The sequence below is a fragment of the Podarcis gaigeae genome, assembly GCF_964106915.1.
Source record: "Podarcis gaigeae genome assembly, chromosome: 2".
NCBI lineage: Eukaryota > Metazoa > Chordata > Lepidosauria > Squamata > Lacertidae > Podarcis > Podarcis gaigeae.
In genome coordinates, this window is record NC_139679.1 from 62109016 (window position 1) to 62134886 (window position 25871).

The 25871-nt window shown below is 40.9% G+C and overlaps 1 protein-coding gene across 4 annotated transcripts in view; it reads right to left on the reverse strand.

Annotated features, from left to right (window-relative positions):
- Positions 1–25871, reverse strand: part of RASGEF1C (RasGEF domain family member 1C) — a 101176-nt gene that overhangs the window by 40068 nt on the left and 35237 nt on the right. For 3 of the 4 annotated variants that reach the window (XM_083728567.1, XM_083728568.1, XM_083728565.1), the window contains exons 2-4: positions 10555–10736; positions 5411–5533; positions 1499–1636 (exon numbers count right to left, since the gene is read on the reverse strand). In XM_083728567.1, coding sequence (XP_083584693.1) covers positions 1499–1636; positions 5411–5533; positions 10555–10734 — 441 coding nt within the window. In that variant the 5' untranslated portion in view covers positions 10735–10736. Of the gene's footprint in view, positions 1–1498; positions 1637–5410; positions 5534–10554; positions 10737–12607; positions 12629–25871 lie in introns of those variants that run through there. The other variant, XM_083728566.1, reaches the window with a different exon arrangement.

A 25871-nucleotide genomic window follows, 5' to 3' on the forward strand; every position in this document is an offset into this window, starting at 1 on the left:
CACCGCATGAGCGGCACCCCTACTGACTGTGTGCGCCCTTGGCCACTCTACAGATGGGGGAAGGCAGGGGCCATCTTGTCAACCCCCCCTGAGTGGCACCCAGGGCGATCTGCCACCTCTGCCTCCACTTCATACGCCCCTGGCAGAGGGCAAGTGAGGAGAGAAGAAGGAGGAGAAGTTAAGTTGCACAACTGGAAATCCTTTCCTTAGATGAAGCACTTGGTTGGATAATGCCCCATAGAAATTATTCATATCTTATTAAGTCTTTCTTTTATAATACCAAACGTCGCCCTTTCCCTTTTCTATGGTGGCTTCACTAGCTGCCAGTCAAAGTTCAATGAACATTGAACTGGGTATGTTGAAGATTTTGAGCATGACTAAAGTAGCTCTTTGGTTGCTGGCTATGACCTTAGTCATTAAGAGCCCAATCTGAAAACAACTCCCCAATGTCTAATTTGTTATTTATATTGTGCATAACTTAAAGCTCCTCCTTTGAAAGCTACGCAACTCAATATTCACTGTTTGTTAGCTGGCTAATTAGGAGGAATCTAAAATGATTCAAGCCTCCACTGACAGCTTCATGGTTCCTTTAACTGTTTATATCCTAAAAAGTTAATAGGCCACAAAATGAGCTAATGTTTGGGACCATTGGTTTTGCAATCTTTCATGTAAAACACCAGGATATTAGTCAATCTGAATTAGGTACTTTCTTTCTGTTTGCTTGTTCCAATATCTCCCATTCTGCAATATCTCACACTGCCTTGTTAGTTAGCTCAGCAATTAGGTCTGGTTTTGCTAAGCAGAATGTCAGAGGATAAAGAAGGGTAAAAGGAAGAAGAAAAAAGGACAATGTGTGAAGATACAAAATAAAACCCAAAAAGAGAATTGCCTAGTGTAATTCTAATAATGTCTACTCAAATATAAATTGGATGGCATTCAATTGGATTTATGACTATGTAAGTTAGGATTGCACCCTTAGCCATGTTTAGACTAGAACAGTCTTTGTTGATCTTGGTGCTCTTCATATTCCCATCAGCCCCAGTTAGTTCAGTAGCCCAAAACACCTGGAAGACACTGTGTTGGTGAAAGCTGAAATAGATCCACTGCCTTATGTTAGGGATGCCACTTAAGTTCCTTATATTTCAGTGAGTCTACTCTAAGATCTGGATCCAACCCACATTCTATAAACATTTTTAAACGGAAATTTCTATTTCCATTTTTTTAAATTAGTCAACAAATAAATTGAGTCACCTGGGTGAACTTTTTAGTTGACGATGCAACTAGCTTTTTACATCTTAGCTCAGAAATAATTAAACAATATTATGCATTTGTTTCTATTGATAATCACATTTTCAGAAAATGTCATTTAAAATTTGACTAGGAATTTCCCCCCACAGTCTCTTCCATAGTGAAAGTAATTTTTAATAACAAACAGCTGACTGAACAATTATTGATTATACAACTTCTCAGTATATCTCTAAATTGCTGCCATCCTCACCTCATCACATGGAGCTATCCTGTGGATAATGTCTTTTAAGCAGCCAATCATCTTTTCGTCCTGAAAATCATATGGAAATGTTTCTGTCCATTCCGTCAATAACTGCAGTATTTTGGGCCCAAATTTTCTGATTCGTGCCTGAAATTAGAAATAAAAAAAGATGGATGCAAATTTAAGAACTCTCAGCAAAAAGATCTGGTGGCTTTAACCTAATGCTGATTCCGAATTGGTGGTACTTGCAGAACACCAACATGCCTATAGAGTGATTTAAATTAGTTTCATAGATGGCCTTGGATTAGGGATGGAAGTCTATTTCTAGTCTGCAGCATTTTTGCATGTGTTCACTTCTAAGCCTTTTCTGCCCTATGGCTTTTAAACACTTATTCTATCTCAAAATATGCATTTCTAAATAATTGGGGTTTTTAAAAAACTTTTTTACTTTTTCCAGCCAAGCACAGAAATAAAATGTTCTGTTTTGTACTTTAGTCTGGTGTTTGTGTGTGTGTGTGTGTTGGTTCACACTGGAATTTGCAATGATAGAATTCCACAAGTATCCCTACTTTGGATGTCCTCAATATTTGGCTATCCACTTCTCTGCTTTGTACAGCTATAACCTATTCTTAAATGTTTCTTTTTGAACCTAACAAGTATTTGCCAAAGGAAACCGCTTTGGCTTTTCCTGCCCTCTGCCTCTAAGATACTTGGGGTCAGAGCTTCTACACTGTGCATTATAGTATGATATGCCAGATGATCCTAAATGTTTTAGGAGCAATCTAAGAAGCTTATTTTCAAACACCACACGTATTCATTACATCAGTGGAAACCTTGAATGAGAGGAGAGAACTTCCTTGTTTTAGCCTCTGGATGGAAGGCACCCTCTAATCAAATAAAATTATATTGTGTGCCTTGAAGCTTCCTGCTTTTTCAACCAAACTCATCAAAGTGCCCATTTTAGCATGTGACCAAAACAGGTCTCAAGGCAAATTCTTACTATCAGTGAATGTAATATAGGTGGCCTATGAAATTTCATGAGCGTTGTTGTGTGTGGTAGAGCAGGGAGGCTGGCAGGGGATCCTTCATCCCCTTCCCCTGTGACTTTTCCTCTGCCTCTATACCATTACACCATTGTCCATTTAGGACTATTATTACCCATGGCTGAAGACAGATATGTGGTTTAGGGAAGAGAAGCACTGAGAAAGCATTTCATGCTACCTCCCCTCCCAAGGTTAGGCCCTGTGTTAAAGAGACACCTGGCTGCTTGTCCATTCTCTCTTTAAATATGGAAGCTCGGGGTTTGTTGAAGAGCTAGAGTACCAGGACGAGGAATGCTACAGGGATGAGGAAGTCCTGATTCTGTTGAACCACAGCTCTCATCTTCCCTCACCACTGGCCTTGCTGGTTGGCATTGATGGAAGCTGGAGTCCAGCACCATCTGTAGGGTCACAGATTCCCAGTCCCTGAGTTATTACATACTAGTAAAAAGTCTTCCTAATGAAGGCTTCTGAAAATAGCAAAATATCTGACTGAGGCTGTGAAGCAGGTCTGTGAATGTACAGTGGAACCTCGGGTTGCAAATGTGATCCGTGCGGGAGGCACGTTTACAACCCGCAGCGTTTGCAACCCGCAGCACCACGTCTGCACACGTGCTGGTCACTATTTGGTGCTTCTACGCATGCCCAAAGCCTGATTTAGCGCTTCTGCGCGTGCGTGAGTGCCGAAACCCGGATGTAAACCGTTCCGGTACTTTTGGGTTCGGCACGGTGCACAACCCGAAAACACATAACCTGAAGTGTCTGTAACCTAAGGTTCCACTGTATAGTAAGACTGACTGAGGCTGCAATCCAAATCCTGCTTACTTGGGAGTAAGCACCACTGAATTCAGTAAGACTTACTTCTGAGTAAACATGGTTAGGACTGCATTGTGAAACTTCCTCTTCTAGATAAACAGCCAGGAAATAAAGATTTACCTTGAGAATCTTCTTGTTGGGTCACATGAGATAAGTCAACAGTCTGAATATTTCTGGGTGAATTAGTATCTTCCTGAGGCTAAACATGGGCTATTTTTATAAGCTTTAAAGGCCAAGTTCACACCACAAACTATCACTCTTAACACCAGGGTTTCTTTAATTTTCAGTGACAGAATAGCCAGATGGGGGATGTATTATAATCTTTTCCCTGCCACCAGACTCAGCTTTGAAGAAGCAAAAGCACAATACAGTTCTGCTATTCATGCACTGCTGACATTCTAACAAAAGTTTTGACAGTTGAGGATGGGAACTATTCTGGGAACTAAACTAACCCAATTTCCAAGTTGTGTTTGTAGAAGCATTTTCAAAAATGGCACTTGCAGAAAGGCATGATGCAAAGAGAAATAATTTGGGATGTCCATACTGTGACCTACATAATGCAATGGGGGGAGTATTGCTTTTCATATATTGATGAAAGAGCCATGAGTGTCAGTACAAAATTGGTGCCAGGGGAAGGCGGGGGAAAATATGTGCCAGTACTCTATACAGGTGAGAACTGTCACAAGCAAAACCCTGAGAAGGAAGTGTAGGCATTGCTGAAAACCATAGTGTTGTGGGAACGTTAAGGAAGTTAGGAGAGGAAATATTGTTTTGATATTAGCCCTCCTCACTCACACTAGTGAGTAAACAGCAGAACACATTCCCCTTGCAACTTATTGGAAACAAGTTGATGATTCGTTAGAATCCTTAAATTAAGCAATCCATTCTGGCTTGTCTAGTTTGGATTGTTCCCAGTAGGTACTTCCCTTTTAAAATAATAGTAACACAACACAGTCTTTTTTAAAAGTAAGAATAACGTTTTACTCACATTCAGTTCACAGCAGTAATTTGAAGACTGGCTTTATCTAGTGGTTAGAGTGAAAAGAAGTCTGAGCTACATCTCAGACTTTCTGTTTATGGACTCCATCCTATGTGAAGGTTGAGCCATGCGCTGGCTAAAAGCCAGGAGTGTGAGAGTCCAAGGGTAAGAGAGTAAGAGTCCAAGTGAGAGATGGTTGCATGGTCAGCTAGGGTCAACACCCATCTACCTGGTCACACATAGGGGGAGGAAGCTCCAGAGCAGGTATGACAGAAAGTCCTCCTTGTCTGGAGCCACATTCGCATGTGTGTCTATTCTAGGCAACAGGAAAATGTTGTACTTGACAGCTCTAGTAATAAAACATCCCACAAGTGTGTCCTACAATTCTAAGGTTCAACAAGTTGAGCAAGCAAGACCATTGTATTTATGAAGAGACTTTACTACAAATAAAAACATTACTTTCTGCATTCTGTTAGGGAATCATTACCTAACAACAGCACAATTCTGTTTTTGTTGTTGATGTGTAGCTAGATATATAGCAGTGCTTCCAAGTACAAATGTATTACTGTTTTGTCATGCAGGCATTCATTGCAATTGCAATTCTGCTATGGGGAGTTGCCAGTGACAGGTAAGCCTGGAAAGATTGCAAACTATGCCTAGGGCTAAGGGACGATGCATTAGGCAAAACTGAGATATATAGCGTTGCAGTGACACCTGCTCTTGACAGTGCACAGCTTAAATGATTCCTCCTGGAACCCTGAAGGCTTCAGCAAAACCTTCAAGAAAGGAAAGGGAAACCACCTGGGAAGACTTGAGACAGGCTGCAAGAGGAAGATAGAAGGGGATTTGAAGCGTTTGCTACACCCAGTGCCTGCAGCTTTGCTCAGAGGCACTGATGTTATGTTAGAATGCAACCATGCTAGGCACTCAGCATCAAGAAAAAACCCCATGGGAGTGAATGCACACAGGCGGCAAGGAATCAAAAGATTCAAAAGAGAGTAAAGCCAGGGAATTTCTTTAGTTTGATCTAGCACTGGCAGCTCTTTGCAAAGGCAGTCCCACCCGCCTGCCATTGGTAGTACTAACCTTATCCAGCACTGGGTCATCCAGCTGCTGCTGCTCGATGCACTTGTGACAAACTCGGGACAGAAGTTCATGAGGCTCAATGAAGAGTCTTGAGCTCAGTAGGAATGTAAAGATATAGGCCTTCTGGAAAAGGAAAATAGGCAAACTTATCTGCAAATAAATATGAGCGATGATTTCTCAAAGGGAACCCACAGCAAGACTTTGCAAGGAGGAGAGATTACATATATTGAAAAGAAGACAGAGCCTTACTCGGTACAAGATAAACAGCTGTAATATAATGATTGCTCTCCTTGGGGAATGTATCATAGGAGTTGGAGCCCTGCTGGATCAGGCCAAGTGCCTGCCTAGTTCAGCATCTTTTTTCTTACTCTGGAACCCCTGCAAGTGGAACATGACACCCTCTGGATCTCCAGAAATGGGTATTCCCAAGACAGCATACAGCTACCATGACTGGTAGCTACTAAAACTTTATCGTCATTGAATTGTCTGATCCCCCTGTAAAGTCATCTATGTGCTGGAAAGAAATTCCACAGATTAACTATGTGAATGGAGAAAAAATACTTCCTTTTGTTTGTTCTGAATCTTTTTTTTTATAAATACTTATTAAGGTTTTTTTTATAAAAGAAATACATAGATAATAAACAACATTACTTATATCATAACAAAATTTCATAACTTGTTTGGACTTCCTCGCGTCTCCTGCTCCCACTTACATCGTTAAAAAGTTTTTTTCAAGCAAATTATCATCTTGTTTACAATCTTATATCCACTCATTTAAGTATAGTCTAGCAATTCACCGAAAGGTTTATGTTTTCCTTAATCTCACTTATCATCAAATTCCAGTCTAGTTTACTGGTGGCCAATTATTTATGATCAAGCATCCTTCTTAACATTCAACCAAATTACAATATTTTTGTAAATAAATCTTAAATTTCTTCCAATCTTCTTCAATCCTTTCTTCTCCCAGGTCTCGGATTCTGCCAGTCATCTCCGCCAATTGCATATAGTCCATCAGCTGCATCTGCCACTCTTCCAGTGTGGGTAGATCTTGTGTTTTCCAATTCTTAGCGATGAGTATCCTTGCTGCCGTTGTTGCGTACATAAAAAATGTTCGGTCCTTCTTTAACACCTTCTGGTCGACAATACCCAGGAGGAAAGCCTCTGGTTTCTTAGTGAAGGTATACTTAAATACCTTTTTCAACTCATTATATATCATTTCCCAGAAGGCCTTCACTTTAGGGCAGGTCCACCAGAGGTGAAAGAATGTTCCTTCATTTCCTTTACATTTCCAACATTTATTATCAGGCAAATGGTATATTTTGGCAAGTTTAACTGGGGTCATGTACCATCTGTATATCATTTTCATTACATTTTCCTTCAACGCATTACATGCAGTGAAGTTCAGCCCAGTGGTCCACAACCTTTCCCAGTCCTCAAACATAATGTTATGCCCAATATCCTGTGCCCACTTTATCATAGCAGATTTAACCATTTTGTCTTGTGTGTTCCATTTTAACAGCAAGTTATACATTCTTGATAGTACCTTAGTCTTTGGTTCTAACAATTCTGTTTCCAACTTTGATTTCTCCACCTGGAACCCTAACTTTTTGTCATTTTTAAAAACTTCTTTAATCTGAGCGTAATGTAACCAGTCTCGCACTTTATCCTTCATTTTCTCCAAACTCTGCAATTTCCAATTGTCTCCATCTTTTTCTAATATTTCCCAATATTTTGGCCATTTGGCCTCCATATTGGGTCTTTTTCGGGCCTTAGCTTCCAGAGGGGAAAGCCACCTCGGAGTTTTATTTTCCAATAAGTCTTTGTATTTTGTCCAGACATTAAATACTGCTTTCCTGACAATATGGTTCTTAAAGGCCTTATTGATCTTAACTTTGTCATACCATAAGTATGCATGCCAACCAAAAGCATTGTTAAAACCTTCCAGATCCAATACATCAGTGTCCTCGAGAAGTAGCCAGTCTTTTAGCCAGCAGAAAGCTGCGGCTTCATAGTACAGCTTTAAGTCTGGCAGGGCAAAGCCCCCTCTTTCTTCCGCATCAGTTAATATCTTAAACTTAATTCTGGGCTTTTTGCCCTGCCAGACAAATTTAGAAATATCTCTCTGCCACTTCCGGAATCTATCACCATTCTGGAATCTATCACCATCTATCTGAATCTATCACCATTCATTTGATTGGATAACCCACAGGTTTTATTACAATGAGAGATGGGGTAAAATACATCTGTTCGCTATCATGCAAACTTTTACAAATGTCTATTATGATCCATCCGTACTTACAGCCTAGTGATGGGTGACTGTCAGTTTTGGTTTCTCTCAGTTTCTCATTTTTCCCAACAGTAAATTTCCCTTATTTCCACATCTCAGTTTGCTATTTTAAAAAAGCTATCGTGAAAATCCATCAACATATTAGTGCCATTTTTAAAAATAATGATTATGATTACAACAACAGATGTATGTATAGTACCGCATGTGTATAGGATTGCATTTTCCAATCTTGTCTTGTGTCCATCAGCTTAGATAGATAGAATCAGAGTTGGAAGGCACCCTGAGGATCATCTAGCCTAACTCCCTGCAATTTATGTATAAGATCACAGCCCAAATGTATGTATTTTAGATTGTAAGAACAAGATGAGACCTGCTGGATCAGACCAAAGGCCCACTTAGTCCAGCATGCTGTTCTCACAGTAGCCAATCAGATGCCCATGGGAAGCCTGAAAGACAGCACTCATCCCACCTGGGATTCCCAGCAACTGGTATTCAGAGGCTTACTGCCTCCAACCGTGGATGTAGCATATAGCCCAGGGGTTAGCAACCTTTTTCAGCCATGGGCTAAGACCATGTGGTGGGCTGAACTATATTTTGGAAAAAAATATGAACAAATTCCTATGCTCCACAAATAACCCAGCGATGCATTTTAAATAAAAGGACACATTCTACTCATGTAAAAACACACTGATTCCCAGACGGTTCCCAGGCCGGATTGAGAAGGAGATTGGGCCGCATCTGGCCCCCAGGCCTTGGTTGCCTACCCCTGATATAGCCATTGATCATTTTCCTAATGATATCAAGCAGGCTGAAAGTAGAATGCTGGAAATCTTACACACTTACTTGGGATTACATTATATTGAACGCAATATGATTTAATTTCAAGTAATTAGTGGATCAAAACTGTTAACCACATTTTTTGAGACACATGGTTGAGGATAAAAACCAATATTGTTGCAGCTAATTAAACAGCACCCATGCAAAATGCATAAGGTATTGTATAGTCCTGCAGTGTTACATGAAGAAAAAACCAACAACGTTAAGATTAAACATCTACTTCACAACCAAAAAACAAACAAACAAACAGGCAAAGAAATTAGATAATTTTGTTATACTTTTAGTTTCCAATTTATCATGCTTCATTCACAGGAAAAAATTAATCCATGTACATATGAAACTGTGAATATAATATGGATATGTATCATGTTCATGTGTGTTGCTAAAAATGTCAGAATTTGCTGAATTTTGCAATTATTGACTTTGAAGCATTAGCCTTGGTAGAGCATTCATCTCCAGCAGAGTGGAGTTTTTTTTTTAAATAGCCACTCTTTTCATGGGGTAAAGCCGCAATCTTGAGTGCTCATTTCCTTTCATGTAAATGACCATTGTTTTCAATCAAAAGCTGTTAGGCTATAAGGTAAAGGTAAAGGTACCCCTGCCCGTACGGGCCAGTCTTGACAGACTCTGGGGTTGTGCGCCCATCTCACTCAAGAGGCCAGGGGCCAGCGCTGTCCGGAGACACTTCCGGGTGTCGTGGCCAGCGTGACATCGCTGCTCTGGCGAGCCAGAGCCGCACACGGAAACGCCGTTTACCTTCCCGCTGGTAAGCGGTCCCTATTTATCTACTTGCACCCGGAGGTGCTTTCGAACTGCTAGGTTGGCAGGCGCTGGGACCGAGCAACAGGAGCGCACCCCACCGCGGGGATTCGAACCGCCGACCTTTCGATCGGCAAGCCGTAGGCGCTGAGGCTTTTACCCACAGCGCCACCCGCGTCCCAAGGCTATAGACTCTCACTAATGAAGTACTTTTAGCTCTAGATATAACAACAAAAGCCAAGTTAACAGTGGCTGCAATTGAGCCCTAACTTATACATGTTTAGAAGTAATTGAACTAAATGGAACTTAAGATCTTTTAACTGTGAGTGCAATTGAAAGCAGCATTTAGCAAACTAGAATTAGCTATTCTTAGTATATGATATTTGTTTAACATCCCTTCCTCCCCTTGACTTTGCCCCAGTGATTTGGATGAAGTCTAGGAAGAATAATACAAACTTCAGGTTAAATCAAAGGGTTACACAGAACCATTTATCTTGCAGTGTATCCTACATTTCATCAAACATTTACAATTCTTGTCATGATACAAATTTCCTTTCCACTTGGGCAACCATGCTACTTCAGTGTGAAAGAGCTCTACAAGAATCACATAATCATAAATATTTATTCCCTATCATTCCACTGAATACAGCAATACCCAAGGTGGGTTACAACTCACATAGTATAGTACACTATTGATAAAACTTGCAGTGATCCAGTAAAACAGTATGGGAGATCACATTCAGTATACTCAAGCCCTTAAGCTCATTCAAACAAAATAGCATTTTAATGCCCCATAAACCACGCAGACCTCCTACTATGTTGAAAGCCCTCAACCAAACCTCTGACAACAGTGGGATTCAGATAAATCTCCCGCAATGACTGAAACGTGAATGAAGACTCATATGGGAGATGTTGTTCCATTGGTACCTTAGTCCTAAATCATTTAGGACTTTTAAAGTGGTAGCTAGCACTTGAACTGGGATTTGAAATGGATGAATCCCATCAGTGGAAGCCCTGCATAAAGACCACCACTTGTGCAATGGGGCTTTCTTCTCTCTCCTCTCCCCCCCCCAAAAAAAATTGGCTCTAGGGGTTGTTGAGAGAACTTCCAGAACAGTAAGTGAAAAGGGAGGGGGGGGGGGACATTCTGTCTGGCTAGCTGAAATGCATGCCCTGACAGTATGATGCACATAGCAATAATTCCTCCCAATGATCCAGTTCATGAAAGCGATGTGGCAGCTTACATTAACATAGGACTTACCTCAGGGTAGTAGTCAGCTGTAGGTATAAGATGCTGGATTAAAGCATCAAGAGATGCTGAGGTGAGGTTTCCATCTTGAAAGATCAGCCCTCCTTCATCACCTTCTTTGGGTGGATGTAGATGATGAGGGCTGAAGCCACAAGGAGTAAACATGCTGGTAGAGCTCAGTGTTTGGGGCATCCCTGTAACAGAAGGCAGAGCAAGATCTTAATGTCAGGAGAGAAGTTCAACTAGAGCTGTGGCCATAAACTGAAATGTTACCCAACAGTGAATAAGTAAAAGGAAAGATTTAGGTTTGCAAAATCTCTCAGGTGTTTGGAAGAAGAACTGCCTTTCCCCCCAAAATTCCAGTAAGAATTTTGCTGCTTGCTAGGACTCCTGTTCCAACATTGCCATCTGACAGGGAAGTGCCTTCCTTGGCCCAGCCTCCCCTCCCCATTCTTCCTTATCTGCCTCTTCATCTTCCTCCAGAGCCTGCAGACCCTGAAGATGCTGAGTGACACATGACACTCTGATGGCCATTTCCACAACAATTAATTAATTGTGCACTGCCTGAAGACTTCCCCCTCATTTTTTGCCCTTAATCTAGGTCAGGGATGGGGAAACTGTGGCCTTTCAGATGTTGGATTCCAAGCCCCATCATCCCTTACAGTTGACCACGCTGACTGAGGCTCGTGGAAGCTGGAGCCCAATAGCGGTTGGAGAGCCACAGGTTCCCTGCCTGTAGCTTAGATGAAAGCCTCTAAGAGCCCTGTCAGGCAGCTGTATATATTCCTATTAATAAACCTGTCAAGTTTCTAACACCTGAATTCAGTAGTTAACATTCTGCAGACAGCACATCTTGATAACTCAAACAACTCAATGTCTATGCCTGCTTAAACTAAAACATTAAGGAATCAACTGTTATTTGAGGGGAAAGAAATTAAGAGTGTGTGGCCTAGCATTGTGCCTAGGTTCACATTCCACAGGGTGGATATGTATTACTGTTCTCTCTCTCATTCTTAGTTTTCATTCTGCCAGAAATAACTTGCCTCACACAGTGCTTTCTGCTGAGGGTAAACAAGGCAAAGATAATAAGGTGCCAAGAGATGATGATAATGATAAATTACACAGGGGCTTTCTATGGATTGCGAAGGTAGCAGCAATCTGGCTGTGGCAGCAGGATATGTGTGACAATGCTTTTAAAATGTCCCAGAGATATCTCCCTGGGCCTCCCATGGGTGGGAGAAGAGAGGATAAATCCTTGCAAAAGCAGATGGATTCAGCAATGGCAGGGCAGTTATAGCACTTACTGTACTTAGCCTCTTAAATGGCAAGGAAGCCTTCTTCTGCCAAAACTATTTGGGATCCATCCCTGGCCCTGTTCCTATGCCAGCTACGCCATCAGTAGCAGCCTGCCTGCCTTGCTGAGGCCAAAAAATTGCTCTGGGCAGTATCTCTTGATGTACCCAGTCCACTGAAGTTCACTCTGTGGTCATGAGGCAGATCACACTTTGTTTGGGGCCATCTACTGGACCCCTTCATCATGCAAACATTAGTCATTGTTCAAAGGGAATAGAAAACATCAAGCAGATATATATCTATAGAAGAGGTCTATTCTTGTTCCTCTCTATTCTCATGTTGAATTATCCAGGAATAAGGAATAGGGCTGCACCAATCAGCGATGGCCCTGCTATTAACTGCACATCTCCTGACTTCTATGCACCCAGTGTGAATGGCTATGGCAAATAGTTATATGCATAAAGCCTTTGCTGGGACCTCTAACTCTGAATGACCAGGATTGCAGATACTAGGGAAACCTTAACGCATACAACTCTATGTGCAAAGGTCCCCTTGATCCAGATGTTCACACTGTATTTGCAGAAATCTGATGTGGGGCTACTCTATGCAGTCCTACTGTTTGTTCCTATAGCGTGCAGCACAACAGCAAAGAACATCCAAATAGTGCATACAACAACAAAAAATCCTGAAAAATGGCTTGGAGAAAGTATTTGGCTTAAAAAGTACAGAAGAAATTCTTTTCTTTTCCACCTTGCTTTTATGCACTCCTTACCACTTTATTCATGCTTCTTCTTTGGCGATCACTCATAGCCGAGTAAGATTGTCTTCCATAAACACGGTTTTAACAATGATTCTGTAAGTGATTGTGGAAGCCAATTCTGGATCCACACGTCCTTCCACAGTAGAGACATTCGTTTCTGGGTGGGAGTTGATCACGGTGTGGATTTGCCAAGCGTGCCTTCCTCTTAGCACGTTTCTCCCTTGCATCCTGAGCTTGAGTGCCTTCAAAGTCTATGACACCTTTGGTAAAGGCTGTTCTCCAACTGGAGTGCTCACAGGCAAGTGCTTCCCAATTGTTGGTGCTTATACTACATTTTAAAAGATTTGCCTTGAGACAGTCTTTAAACCTCTTTTGTTGACCACCAGCGTTACGCTTTCCATTTTTAAATTTGGAATAGAGCAGTTGCTTTGGAAGACGATAATCAGACATCTGCACAACAGTTGATGTTGAAGAATCATTGCTTTGACACTGGTGATCTTTGCTTCTTCCAGTACACTGGTATTAGTTTGCCTGTCTTCCTAAGTGATGTGTAAAAATTTTCAGAGACTCCATTGATGGAATCTTTTGAGGAGTTGGAGACACCAGAAATATCTTAAGAATAATAAAGAAGGCCACAGCTCACTCGTAGAGCATCTGCTCTGCATGTAGAAAGCCCTGGTTCAGTTTCCTAAAATTTCCGGGTAGGTATGGGAGAAAACACTGTGTGAAATCCCAGAGAGCCACTGCCAGTCAATGTCGGCAACACTAAGTTAGATGGACCAATGGTCTGGTGCAGAATAAGGCAGCTTCCTACGTTCCTAATAAATTAATACATGGAGCAGCCATTCTGAGGCATATTATTAGCATTTAATACAATGCACTGTCCCTGCTGTTCCTCTAGATTTGGACCACTGCCAGGGTATAGTCTGAAGGCACATAAGACCACCACCTTGTTAAAGACAAGTAGGTTGCAGTCTGCTCAGTACCTGGATGGGAGACTTCCTGGAAACCACGTGTGTGTTGACTTGGATCCCATGTTGGATGGAAGAAGGGTGTAATATGAATAATGCTTCGCTAGTTTTAACTATGAACAAAAGGTGGTGGTGGAAAAGAGATGTTACTTCACTTGGATTTGAATGAACCCTATTCAGGCTTCATTGATAGAATTTTCATTATCTCGTCCTTCAATGAGAAAGTCCCTGCAGTTTGGTCTGACTCACTCCTACATTTGTTTCTAGAAAATCTGTAATAATATTGTCAGTGATGGATCTCCAACTACTGAAAGAAAGGGGGGAAAGGGCCTTCTCTTGATTAAAAACCAAACAAGACAACAAGAAGGCTTGATTTTGAAAGGACAGCATGCTCATTAACAGTAACTGAATTTGTGTTACTCTAGCAAGGAAAGAAGCTATAGAAGTATCTTGTTTTAAAGGGGGGTATGCAGTGTATTGATAGTAATCTTCCCAGCCTCAAATGATTGCTGTTCAACCTACATTATATTAAATGCAGTGTACATACTGTATTAAATCTGGAAAGATGGCCAAATCCCACTTATTGCCAGCATATTGCCACCATATTCCTGTTTTGTTTCTATGGCAATAATCTCTATAAAAGTATGTAGCTGTATAGAATGAGGAATGAATTTCACAGATGTAGAACTACTACAGCCACGGGTGTGTGTTTTTTGTTGTTGTTGTTTTTGGTATTTGCTTGCTTTTTTAAAAAAATTTGCAAAACTGTATCAGTTACATGTCTCACACTTTCTTTTTTTATGTAATATATTTTATTGGTTTTCAAATATAAAAACAAATTTGTACATTCCATACATCTTAATTACATCTTACTTCTCTTTTTTGACTTCCATCAATTTATCGGAAATTCCTTCACTTTATTACTTGTCTCACACTTTCTCCAATGCATTCTGTGTCATAATTTATGCCCCACAGATCCCCTCTTTCAACCCCAGATTTATTAGCTAACAGAAATTAAGCAAAAGACTTCCCAGATATTGTTTAATAAATGCACATTATACTACTTCAAATGTCTTTTGAAAGCTAAGCGGAAGCAACATGCTCCTGAAGTCACTCCTGACTGAGGTAATATATAATTATCCCATTTTAACTCCATACCAGCCCTATGCCACATAGGTTTTAGCAACAGTTATTTTTCCAAAGCTTTTAAAGATGAGCAGGGATTTGATAGCGTGTATTTCTATTCCAGATTCAACGCTCATCCTGATAATGCTCAAAACACACGTGTAAATATAGTTGTTGAAAGGCTGGCATGGCATGTTAGCCACAGAAGAATTGCTTTTCATTCAGTGGATGTGAACATTTTGCTTTGAGGGATGTGTATTTTTCTAATAATGAGATACAATACTGTTAGACTTTATCCTACTGAAATAAACAGACAAAAACAGGAGTTGCCTGGAAGGACAGATTATACTGCATACATTAGAAAAGCAAAATCCTGTTTTTTCCTCATTGTGCAGGACTAGGATTTAGTTTTTTCTTTCTTTATTTCTTTTATGCATAACAATAGGGGAAAGGGATCAGCAGCCACATATCTTCTTCTCTTATTTTTCTCAGTTCTTCCTTTTTTCATATTCATTGCATTTGTTATCTTCATTTACATGACAACATAGCTCTGCTGTCTTCAATAGCTTATGGCTATTATAAATATAATTCATTTGATTTATAGCTCTGCTATGGGATTGTTTTGTTATACTTTGCATATATCAACTGGGGATAGCCAATGCGACACCTTCCAGATGTTGTACTCCAACTCTCATCAGTCCCAGTTAGCATGTCTGATGGTTTGGAATGATGGCAGCTGAGGTATAACATCTGGACAATACCAAGTTTGCTACCCCCAATCTAAATGAATAACTGAAAAAATATAGGGATTATATCAATATATTGTTTTGGGGCACATGCTCTTCCCCAGAAAGAACCCAAGACTCAGCTGCCAATGAAATATCAGTACAATAAACCCACTGAGTTAAACAAGTCAGGTAGGCAGCTCCACATCCAACAGCTGCTGGGTGAAGAATAACACTGGCATTAATTCCAAGGACGTCAGGATGTTGGGAGATTATGACAGAATTGGCCTCATGGCACAGAGAAAGACAATCTAGGCTGGAAGCAAAGTGCAGGTGTGTTTGCAGGGCGGAGGAGAGTGACATTCTCAGTGAAGAAGAACTTAGAAATATATAGAGGCAGTTTTGGACTATCCATACTTATAAATTTGCAGAGAGCCATTTTTTGGTTAGTGTTACAAGTCGGCTCTGTGCAGCGTGTGTCAACAAGAAGTATGGATTCACAGGAGCCTCTTTCTGCTTAAAAACAGAAAAAGGTGCTTCAGCCCCAGAAGAGCAGGATTCTTTTAAAAGCAATAGAAAATCAGTCACCCAAGAGGCTTTTGTTAGATATTGTCCTACTTTAACCATAGTCCCTGTGCCATCATCATAAGTCAGCATTCATCTGTGAGAACCATTCAGGGCTGCTTATTTCCTCTCTAACAGCCAACTTTTCCTGAATCTACAGTTGTTATGGGCATTCAAGCAGGAACCCTGGAATAGGCGGAGACTTGTTTGAATGATTGTGAACAGCCTCAGGGTGGGCACAGCTCTGTTAACCCTGCTTGCAGGACTTGAGGTAATAATTTGTGAGGAAACCTGTGGTCCCGCTTTGCAAACCATGAAGTTAAGAGGCCCATCCCCTCCTACTTTGTTCAACGGCAGCATGGAAATCACTGCAAATAAGACTGTAATAATCAGAGGTCTTTCTCCAGGTCTCCCCACTTAATGAGGAGATGTGGATAGTTGTGTCCCCATTCTGGAATGCTGTCCCTATGAAGGTTCATCTGGTGTCTACAAAAGCATATTTTCAGCACCAAGGGAAGATATTTCTGTGTCCCCAGGCCTTTTAATAATGATGGCAATAACTAGACCAATTCTGCTTCACCTTTAGTACTGCTTGTTATTGTTTTTATTAATCTTGTACAGCTTTGTGATGGTTTTATGGTGATTTTTGAATTTATTGAATTGTACCCAACATTAGTTCTCGCTTCAGTAGCCAAACCGAAACCAACAGGGCTAAGTTAGTCATGTCCATTCATTTCAATGGGTCTATTCTGAGTAGAACTAGCTTTCTAAAGTATTTGGATTTTATGAACCATTCAGAGGATCTGGTAAATTGGATGGTGCTTTGAATGTAATAAATAAATAAATAAATAAATGCAATTTGATATTTGAGAGAAGAACTTGGGCATCTTGGAGCTGATGCTTGTTTCAGGATAGTAAACTAACATTTACGATAAGTTCACCCAGAAAAGCCAATTATCCCTGAAAATACTTAGGAGGAAGCCTTAAATTTGGGATCCAAAAAGCTTAAGAATGCAGCACTTGCCAAGATGGCTTACAAACACTTTGCAATGCATTGCCCAGTTGATGGTGAGATCCATCAGCAGGAGGTTCAACATACTAAACTATGTGAGTAACTCTCACAATGCAATCCTATGCATATCTACCCAGCAGCAGGGCCTTGCAGAGCCAGGCAGAGGCCCGGCCAGGTAGATAATGTGCCCCCCCTTTTTTTTACCCTGGGGATAACTGAAGTCTTATAAATAAGTAAGTATATAAATAATTTTCACAAAAGTTATGCTGACAAATAATTTTATTTCAAGGCTTGAACCATATCTGCATATCTGAGTATCTGCCTTTGCGCCTCCACGTTCACCCCAGTGAATCCCCTGTGATTGTGAATATGCTGACCGAGGCCCCCTTTGGAATCGGAGGCCCAGGCCAAGTGGCCCATATCCCCCCCCCCCCGGTCTGGGCCTGCCCAGCAGCAAGGCCCACTGAATTCAATGGGACTTACTGCTGTGTGTGTGTGGGATTGCAGCCTCATTATCCTTTCATGGCTCAAGACCATTAGGCAGTGGAACCATCTTTCTGTTTACGGCCGTAAAAGCAGAGCGTAAGATAGTCAAAAGATTGGTTAAATGGATGTCTGTTTTAGTATTTCCTTCAGTGAATTGTGATTCACTATTTGCTGCCGATACACAGTCTTTTTTTGCTTTCATCCCAATAAAACAAGTTTTATTACTGTAAACCCTCAGTGAATTATTGCTAAAAGCAAAACAGCTGCTTCTGCTTACTTATATAGCTACTGTGTCATCAGTGTCTCATGCATCAATTTGCAGAACAGTTTAGGACAGCATGACTATGAAGCCTGTTCTACCATTTTTTTAACAAGTTGCCTATTTAAGATATCTGATGCAGACAGTCATTAGTTGTTGTCAAATTATCAGCAGTGCAAACACTGATGAAAAGCCAGCTGTGTTGGTATGAAAATAATCTATGTCCTGAACAAGAAGAATTAGTCTGGCATCACTGTTGGCTCAGTCAGGTAAGTGGGGAGTGGGAAGACTGCTGCAAACCTCCCTGTTCTACTAATGAGAAATAAGAATAATAAATGGCCGTATTTCACATATTAAGGAATATAAATGTATCCTAGGGTATTTTGTGAAGGTACACAAAACTGCCATCTTGTTGAAGCTAAGGTGTGCTTGGATGGAAGACAACTTGTGATGGAAGAAAGGCAGGATATAAATGAAAGAAAACAAATCAGTAACATTTATAGATCTCTTAGCATATTTTCACGTGCCTCACTCGTTAGATGCCTCTGCCTGATTTTCAGGAATTATCCCATCATACAGCACCCCCTGTTATGTCCCAGGCCTTTCATGAAGTCCCCCAAACACTCAGGCAAGGATTTTCAGGGACTACAAAAGGCTGGGGTGTGGAACAAGGATGCTAAACGGTTTCATTGTGCAAGAGGCCTTCTGCATACATAACTGTGGATATACGGTATCCCAAAAGGTTTTTTTTACAAATTGTGATTTATCTCTTACTTTCTTGTTACTCAAAAAACCCCATAAACTTTTGCAAGTGTTTTGTGAAAGCAGAATAACTAGGCTGCAACATTATCTGATGTTAAGTCCCACTGAACTCAGTGGCGCTTACCTCTGAGTGGACACATAAGGGATTGTATCATAAGCCAGGGCAAAGTTACCATCAGAGCTGTTATAAATTGCCTTCCAGTAGGTTTAGAAAATTATTAGGTACATAATACTGAAGCCGATGGCAGTTGTTGCTTTCTTTTCACATTTTCAACAGGCCATAAAACATTCAATTTACAGCCTGAAAAGTTGTCAGATTGCATCATCCTATACATCACAATTAATGAAAAAACCTTGGCGATGCTCAAACAAGAAACAACGTATTAATTCAAGGAAGTGTAGGAAGGTGAGTGAGAAAGGGGAAAAATATGTTTTTTTAGAGTCACAATCACATAGTGGCAATAAAGCATATATTTGGAGACTTTTACCTGCTTATTCTTCAGAAGCAGGAAAGAAGCTGCTATGTGTTTAGTAACAACCAATACAACAACAGTGGTACCTCAGGTTAAGAACTTAATTCATTCTGGAGGTCCGTTCTTAACCTGAAACTGTTCTTAACCTGAAGCACCACTTTAGCTAATGGGGCCTCCCGCTGCTGCCGTGCCGCTGCTGTGTGATTTCTGTTCTCATCCTGAAGCAAAGTTCTTAACTCGAGGTACTATTTCTGGGTTAGCGGAGTCTGTAACCTGAAGCATCTGTAACCTGAAGCGTCTGTAACCCGAGGTACCACTGTAGTGAGACCAACAGCTTTAGGATGTCCCCTTTAAAGGGGCATCAATGTAAGGAATAACTGATAGTACAAACATGCAACGGGGTGGTCACTTTCACCCTTAGCCAGCCATCCGGCATCTACATGCTGGCACTGGCAGTGAGCCAAACTGGGCGTTGCTACCCATATTCTCTTCCATGTAAGTACATATCACATTTACACCATATACACAGCACACATGCACCATGCCCTTCTTTACTGCTGCTGAGATTTTCCAGTTTGTAGTGCCGAGAGATTGTTGGCTCCCTGTGCTCAGATGAACTACTCACCCACTGCTGTCTGCCAGCCTTTGCGGCTTGAAGAGCCCTGCTGCTGCCAGGCTGATACAAGGCAATCAAGACTGGAGGAGCAGCCAACAGCAGTTACCTCTGGGTTGCCCCAAGACATTTTGACACCTGGGGTGAACCACAAAATGGCACCTGCCCCCCCCACCTGCCACCAGGGAAGAGGAAGTGAGTGAAGATCAAGGAGAATCAAATCCACCTTCCCCGGACCGGCAGAGCCTCCTATTTTTTGAGAGGCCCCTGTAGAGATACCATGCAGGGGCTGCTGGGGAGGGAATGGATTCTGCCCCTGTGGATCCTGCCACCTGAGGCGGTCGCCTCACCTTGCCTCATGGGTAACAGATACATATCAACAAGAATTCTAGCAGCATAGCATTCATTTATCTTAAGGACAAATGGGGCATGTTCATAATACTTGTTCCTGTTCTTCAGAAATGTTTTAGCAAAACAAAACATTTGCAAGCTACTCTCAATAATTGTCTATTTTTTTAAAAAAAAATCTACCCATCTTTATGCCCTGAAAGATGCCCAGTGCATCAACAACAGTGTAACATTAAAATCAATTACTAACATGCTGCTTGTGAGAGAGCAAGGTCACCTTCCTGGCACAATGCTTTTGTTTATGCTCATGTCTGTAAATTTTGTTTGATAGGAAAAATGAGTTACTGATTAGCATGAGCTTGAGAGACAGTCCCAAGCAGAATATAAATCAGAAACAGAATGATTTCCGGCCAATTAAATTAATCACCAATCAAAATTCTATCCAGGCAACAGTTCTCCAGAGCCTTTAATATCTTACCCCTCCAAATTTTTAATATAACTTTCCTTTTTATGTTAGCATCAGCGCAAAAAAGGAGAAAGATCTTCAACAAGAGGCAAAGTGGATAAACTATTTGATCTTAAAATATTGTCAGTCATCAGAATTAAGGCATATGAAAGGCAATCACTGTAAAAGGACATAATACTGAGCTGAATAAAATTGCTATTATTGCCTTGTTTGAGAGATCAATATAATTGCACCTGTTCAGGCAGCAATGTAACTAGGATGTGTTAGGGTGGAACTACAGCTTGGGACCAGGTTAGTCTCTTCCCTTCCTGAATGCTATGATTGGCTGATGAAGTCACCCTGTATGTGGCACATAAAGGTTCATTTAACAGCAATGGAGAGGGTGGTGGAAAGAAAGCCTTTTCTGTAGTGGCTCCCTCTCTATGGAATCACCTCTCCTCTGCCAACATTAATAAGTATATTTCAAATAGCACCAAAATACCATTATCTCAAGCTCTTGTGGGTGTTTAATTCTGTGATTTTAACTCTGCACAAGCTGCATTTTATTTGTGTCATATTATTTATGTTTGAATTCGTAATTTGAAAGATGGTATACAGAAAGTTAAAAATGAATAAATATCTCACCTAGTTCTGAGATTCTTTTCCTTCACTTTTTTTTAAACGCAGAACAGCCACAAGCAGCTTTGAAGGAAAAGTGGAGGACCTGTAGAGCAGTGTTCTAGGCCTCACTTCCAGAGTAAAATTTTGCTTGTGCCACAAGCAAGCTGGAACTGCAGTCCAGGTGGTCCCCTCTAAGCCTCAAGCTCAGTTTCAGATGTACTATAGAAAAAGAATGCTGGTAGCCAGAGCCGGATTTAGGTTTGATGAGGCCCTAAGTTACTGAAGGTAATGGGGCCCTTTATATAGCAGGCGGGGCCCATTACCTACTTCAGGGGTCAGCAACCTAAGGCCCATGGGCCACAAGCGGCCCATGGGGGTCGTTTAACTAGCCCATGGACCCCCGTCCCCGCTTGGGGACCCCCACCACCCACTCAGTCAGCTCCAGTGCACTAAACTGGAGCAAGTGGGGACCACCTTCCGCAAAGCTGGCAAGCTTCTCATTGGGAAGCTATGCATGCCTCCTCTGCACTGGAAGGAGCACCAAAAATAGTGTTTGTGCGTGTGCGTGCACTCCAGCCCACCGCGGTGCCTGCAGGTCCGTGAACTGGCCCAAGCCACAAAAACTTTGCCAACCCCTGACTACACAACACAAAACACTGTTGCTGTATGTAGGTTTTATTTGTTTTTCATCTTATATTTTGGAAATGTACATCCAGTTTTTTCTCCTTTATTTTTTTTTGGGGGGGGGCCATAAGCTATATACGTGATTTAGCTTATACGTAAATCCGGCACTGCTGGTAGCACAAGATATAAGGTTCTGGAGCCTGACTGCTGGAAGCCTGGATTTAATGTGTTTTCTTGCCCTCTGCCATCTCCCACAGTTCTTCACTCAGACTTGTTTGTGGGTATTTTCTAAGTAACACTGACTAGTCAAGTAATTAATTTAACATTTAAAGTTCAATTATCAATTCATCAACAGCTAATCAAGACTAGGAAAGAAAGAGGGTAGGAAATATATTGCAACACAATCCTATGTATGTTTACTCATAAGTTAAGCCTCATTGAATGTCATGCTTTTTACTATCTGGTAAGTGTGCATAGGATTGCAATCTCAGTCTTTGATCCACTGAGATTAACGAATTTACATTAGCCATGTTTATTCATTTTAATGGGACTATTCTGAGTAGGTTCAGCATTGATTACAACCCCAGAGCTTGAAAGACCAGAAATGTCTTATCGTGCATTAGTTCCACTGATGTCATTGGGAAAGGAAATCCAAACAAGTATTTATTAATTAAGTACCCTTAATTAATTTAATTATTTTATTTATTTATTTTATTTTATTTTATTTATTATTGTTGAGATGATCAAGGTGGCCAGCAAAATTGCTATCAAATATGGGCAACTGCCAGAAATATGGTTTCACTGTTCAGTATAAGCAAATTGCGAGTGACAAGTGGAATCCCAGCAGCAGCGCAACAGTGAGGTGAGATCAGAATCACTCCCTTTCAGTCTTGGGCTTAATCCAGACACATTACTGCTCATCTGAATGAAGGCCAAATCAATATGATGCTCTTAGAACCACAATGGCGAATATCTAACGATTTAAAAAGAAAAGAAAAAGCAACATAATATCTCATACTCATGTTTTCTTGGCTAAAACTCTGTAACAAAAATCACCCTCATTTTCACCTCTCATCTGGACAGTGAATAGAAAGCTTGTATAACTATCAGCATGTGCAACTTATATTACCCGCTGATTGCTTCTCACACAATTCTGCAGTAGTATCACAATTCTGCAGTTTCTGCAGAAAGCTGCATGTAACAATGCTTCACTCACAAAGTCTTTTCATTTATTAACACTTCCTGTTACTTGTCTCCACATCAAAAATAAGAGAATGCATATGAAAACTGCCTTCGTGGTGTCTGTCAGAGAAACTTAAGAAATAATAAATCACCTGCACCAATCTATAATTCATGTCCACACACACCCACCACTCAGATATCTGTGTATACTTGCATATGCAAGTATACTTGCATACACACAGAGATGCAAAAGTGTTTTGGGACATGGCATAGCAGGCTGTGTATATTTCAAGGGCTTTTCAGTTAATGAATAAAATGTATTGTTGGATGAAGGAAAAGCATCTTTCTGAATCTATAAATATTCATCACCAATCCACTGCAAACCAAGCAGAGCCAGGAGCAACCTGTCAACTTGACACTATGGTTAATTGAACCACGTTGCAATTAATATTAAACATCACCCAATCAGCACATGAAGAATGTTCATGACCAGTGTGAAAATACTATGAACCTGATTTAGTGGTTAGATTGTTGCCCTGAATGGAAATATGATCATATACAGAGACTCTTCCAGGTATAAATGATGCTTCATGAATATGAAATATCTATGTTTCTCTTGGATCAGATTTGTGACTTCACTGATAATAGTTTTTGACACTACTGTAAAATGTCGGACTGAATGCCAATATTGTCCCAATCTTTAGCAGAACTGGTCAGAGCTAATGTATGTATTTCTTTAACATACATCATTCGCTTGATGATACTCAAATATCAAAGGTAACCAAGCAGAAATTAATAGTGTGTGCCGTGGGGGAGAGGCAGAAACTTGTTTTCTTGCTTGAAAAGAAAATCAACACTCAAGTCAATTTATACCACAAAGTAACAGTGTTTGCTATATATCGGAACATCAAGAAGATCACTGGAAGTATGGAAGATCAGTGTTTTAATATTTAAAAAGTTCTAGTGATGTACAGATTGTTTGATAATTCTAGAGTTTTAAGATCCGTGAACATTATTGCTCCACCTATTAGTGTTGTTATATTGTTTTTATCCACTGCTCCTGATTTATGCTGTGTTTAGATTTTATGGTTTCATCTTATTAGGTACTGTTTTATTTTTAATGATATACACTCATATATTGCTGTTGGGCAGAATAGAAATGTAGCAAACAAGTAAATAAACAATAAAGCACTCATATTTTTGTAGGTTGTGCAATTCATAAAGGGTTATAGCTTGTTCACGTGTGACAACAAAAATTCTAACAATACAGTACTCCACTCCGCAGCCAAATGCTAAGTAATCTGGGCAGGCACAAGACAACCAAAGTCACTTTTAAAGGTGTTGGTTTCAAAGGGGAGTTAACCTCAGTGGGCCAAAGATCAGTGGTAGAGCATCTCCTGTGCATGTGGTCCCAGGTTCAATTTTCAGGACCTCTTGGTGGGGCTGGAAGGGCGAAAGGTTATTTCCAAAATAAGAGGTGCATTGTTCATTTCAGCTGAAAGGAACTTGGGAGATATGCTTCAATCTCTTCTTCTGCAGGGGTTCAATTCATGTGCTAGCAGCAAGCAATGGGATCAACAGCTGAGGTGGGCAAATGGGCTCCATTCTCCCAATAGTTCAAACTTTAAAATGGACTTTTAACACCAATTAATTTTGACTTCCGTGTCTTTCTTTAAGGGATTTATATTGCCTCCAAAAAAAAAAAAAAAAGGATAGGAAATCACAGCATCTTCTGTCACACATTGCATTATACAAAGGATGCTTATGTGTTGCACAAACTAGGCATTTGTGAATCAGCCTACAGCAGTCTACCCCACTAACAGACTAATTGCTTCAGGGGTCTTCTTATGGCCTGTGAGTTGTCCTTGTGTTCGTATGAATGGAGCACATATAAGTACTATGATTAGCACACGTCTGGTCCAGCCCGCAAAACCAATTAATGTGGAGCACATGAATCAAAGCTAATTATGCCTTCTTGAAGTCAAAATCCATTGGAAAAATCCTGTGCATTTGCTCTGTTTGACTTAAGCCGTGTTATTTGATGCAGCAAAGCAAGATGTCTCCCCATCGGTTTCTACCTCTGACTGAGTGAGGAGAGCAGCTCAGCACTCTGTCTCTGTGCTCCAGTGAAGCATACACAATCACTGGGCTGCATAGGATGTCAAGGGAGTACCTGCTTCTCCTTATGGTTCCATAGGAACCCATTTCACACTTTGAAAGACCTGGCAATATTTTTTTTCTCATTATGCACATCTTGTTCAACACTGAGCTGCATTCTAAAGGGATTCTCACGAAGACAGAGCGCTTGAGCTGAGGCAAGTGCCAGAAAGCACAGTACAGATTACACAGCTGCTTGGAAAAGCCCCAGAATTTATAGCTCTAGCAAACAGAGGACCTAAGTGCTCCCCCCAAAGTTTCTCTGGGAAGATGCAGGTGAGGGAGGCATCTAGCAGCCAAGGAAAAATGATCTGATTCGGACACAGCATCAGCTAGTTTGGTTATCTGTTTGGCAACTTGTCAAAACGCCTTTGTTTACTTTGGCATTTTAGTTGTTTTCCTTGTCCTATTGTGTTCTACTGACCCTTAATGTTGTTTTTATTTGGTTGTATTGTATGGTTTTGTGAACAGTTTTGGACTTCCTTTGTACACTGCCATGCTATCCAATTGAAGAAGGTCAGTTTAAAAATCTTTTGATACGTACATAAACATCCTGTGCTGCTCATCTCAACAGAAGCCTATTCAGCACCAGCCTTCTTAACTTGGAAGTGGACAGCTCCCTGTGCCTAGCCCCAGACTCATCATACCACTTCCAGGTGCCTGTTAAACTTTTCTGTGCCTCTTTTTAAATCCAGTGACTCCTCCCTACCATGTGTGAGGGTTCTCTGCGTTCCGTTCTTGGAACTGATCCCCAAACTGATCAGATGAGAATGGGAAGGATCAGCCCTGCAAAGTGCTGGTTTTATGCTACACTTCTTCATTCTCCCAGACCTGTTTTCTATGAGCACTAACCCTGTGGGAGAAAAGAAGAGAGTCTCCAGAAGGCAGCCCTGTGCTAAAAGAAAGCTA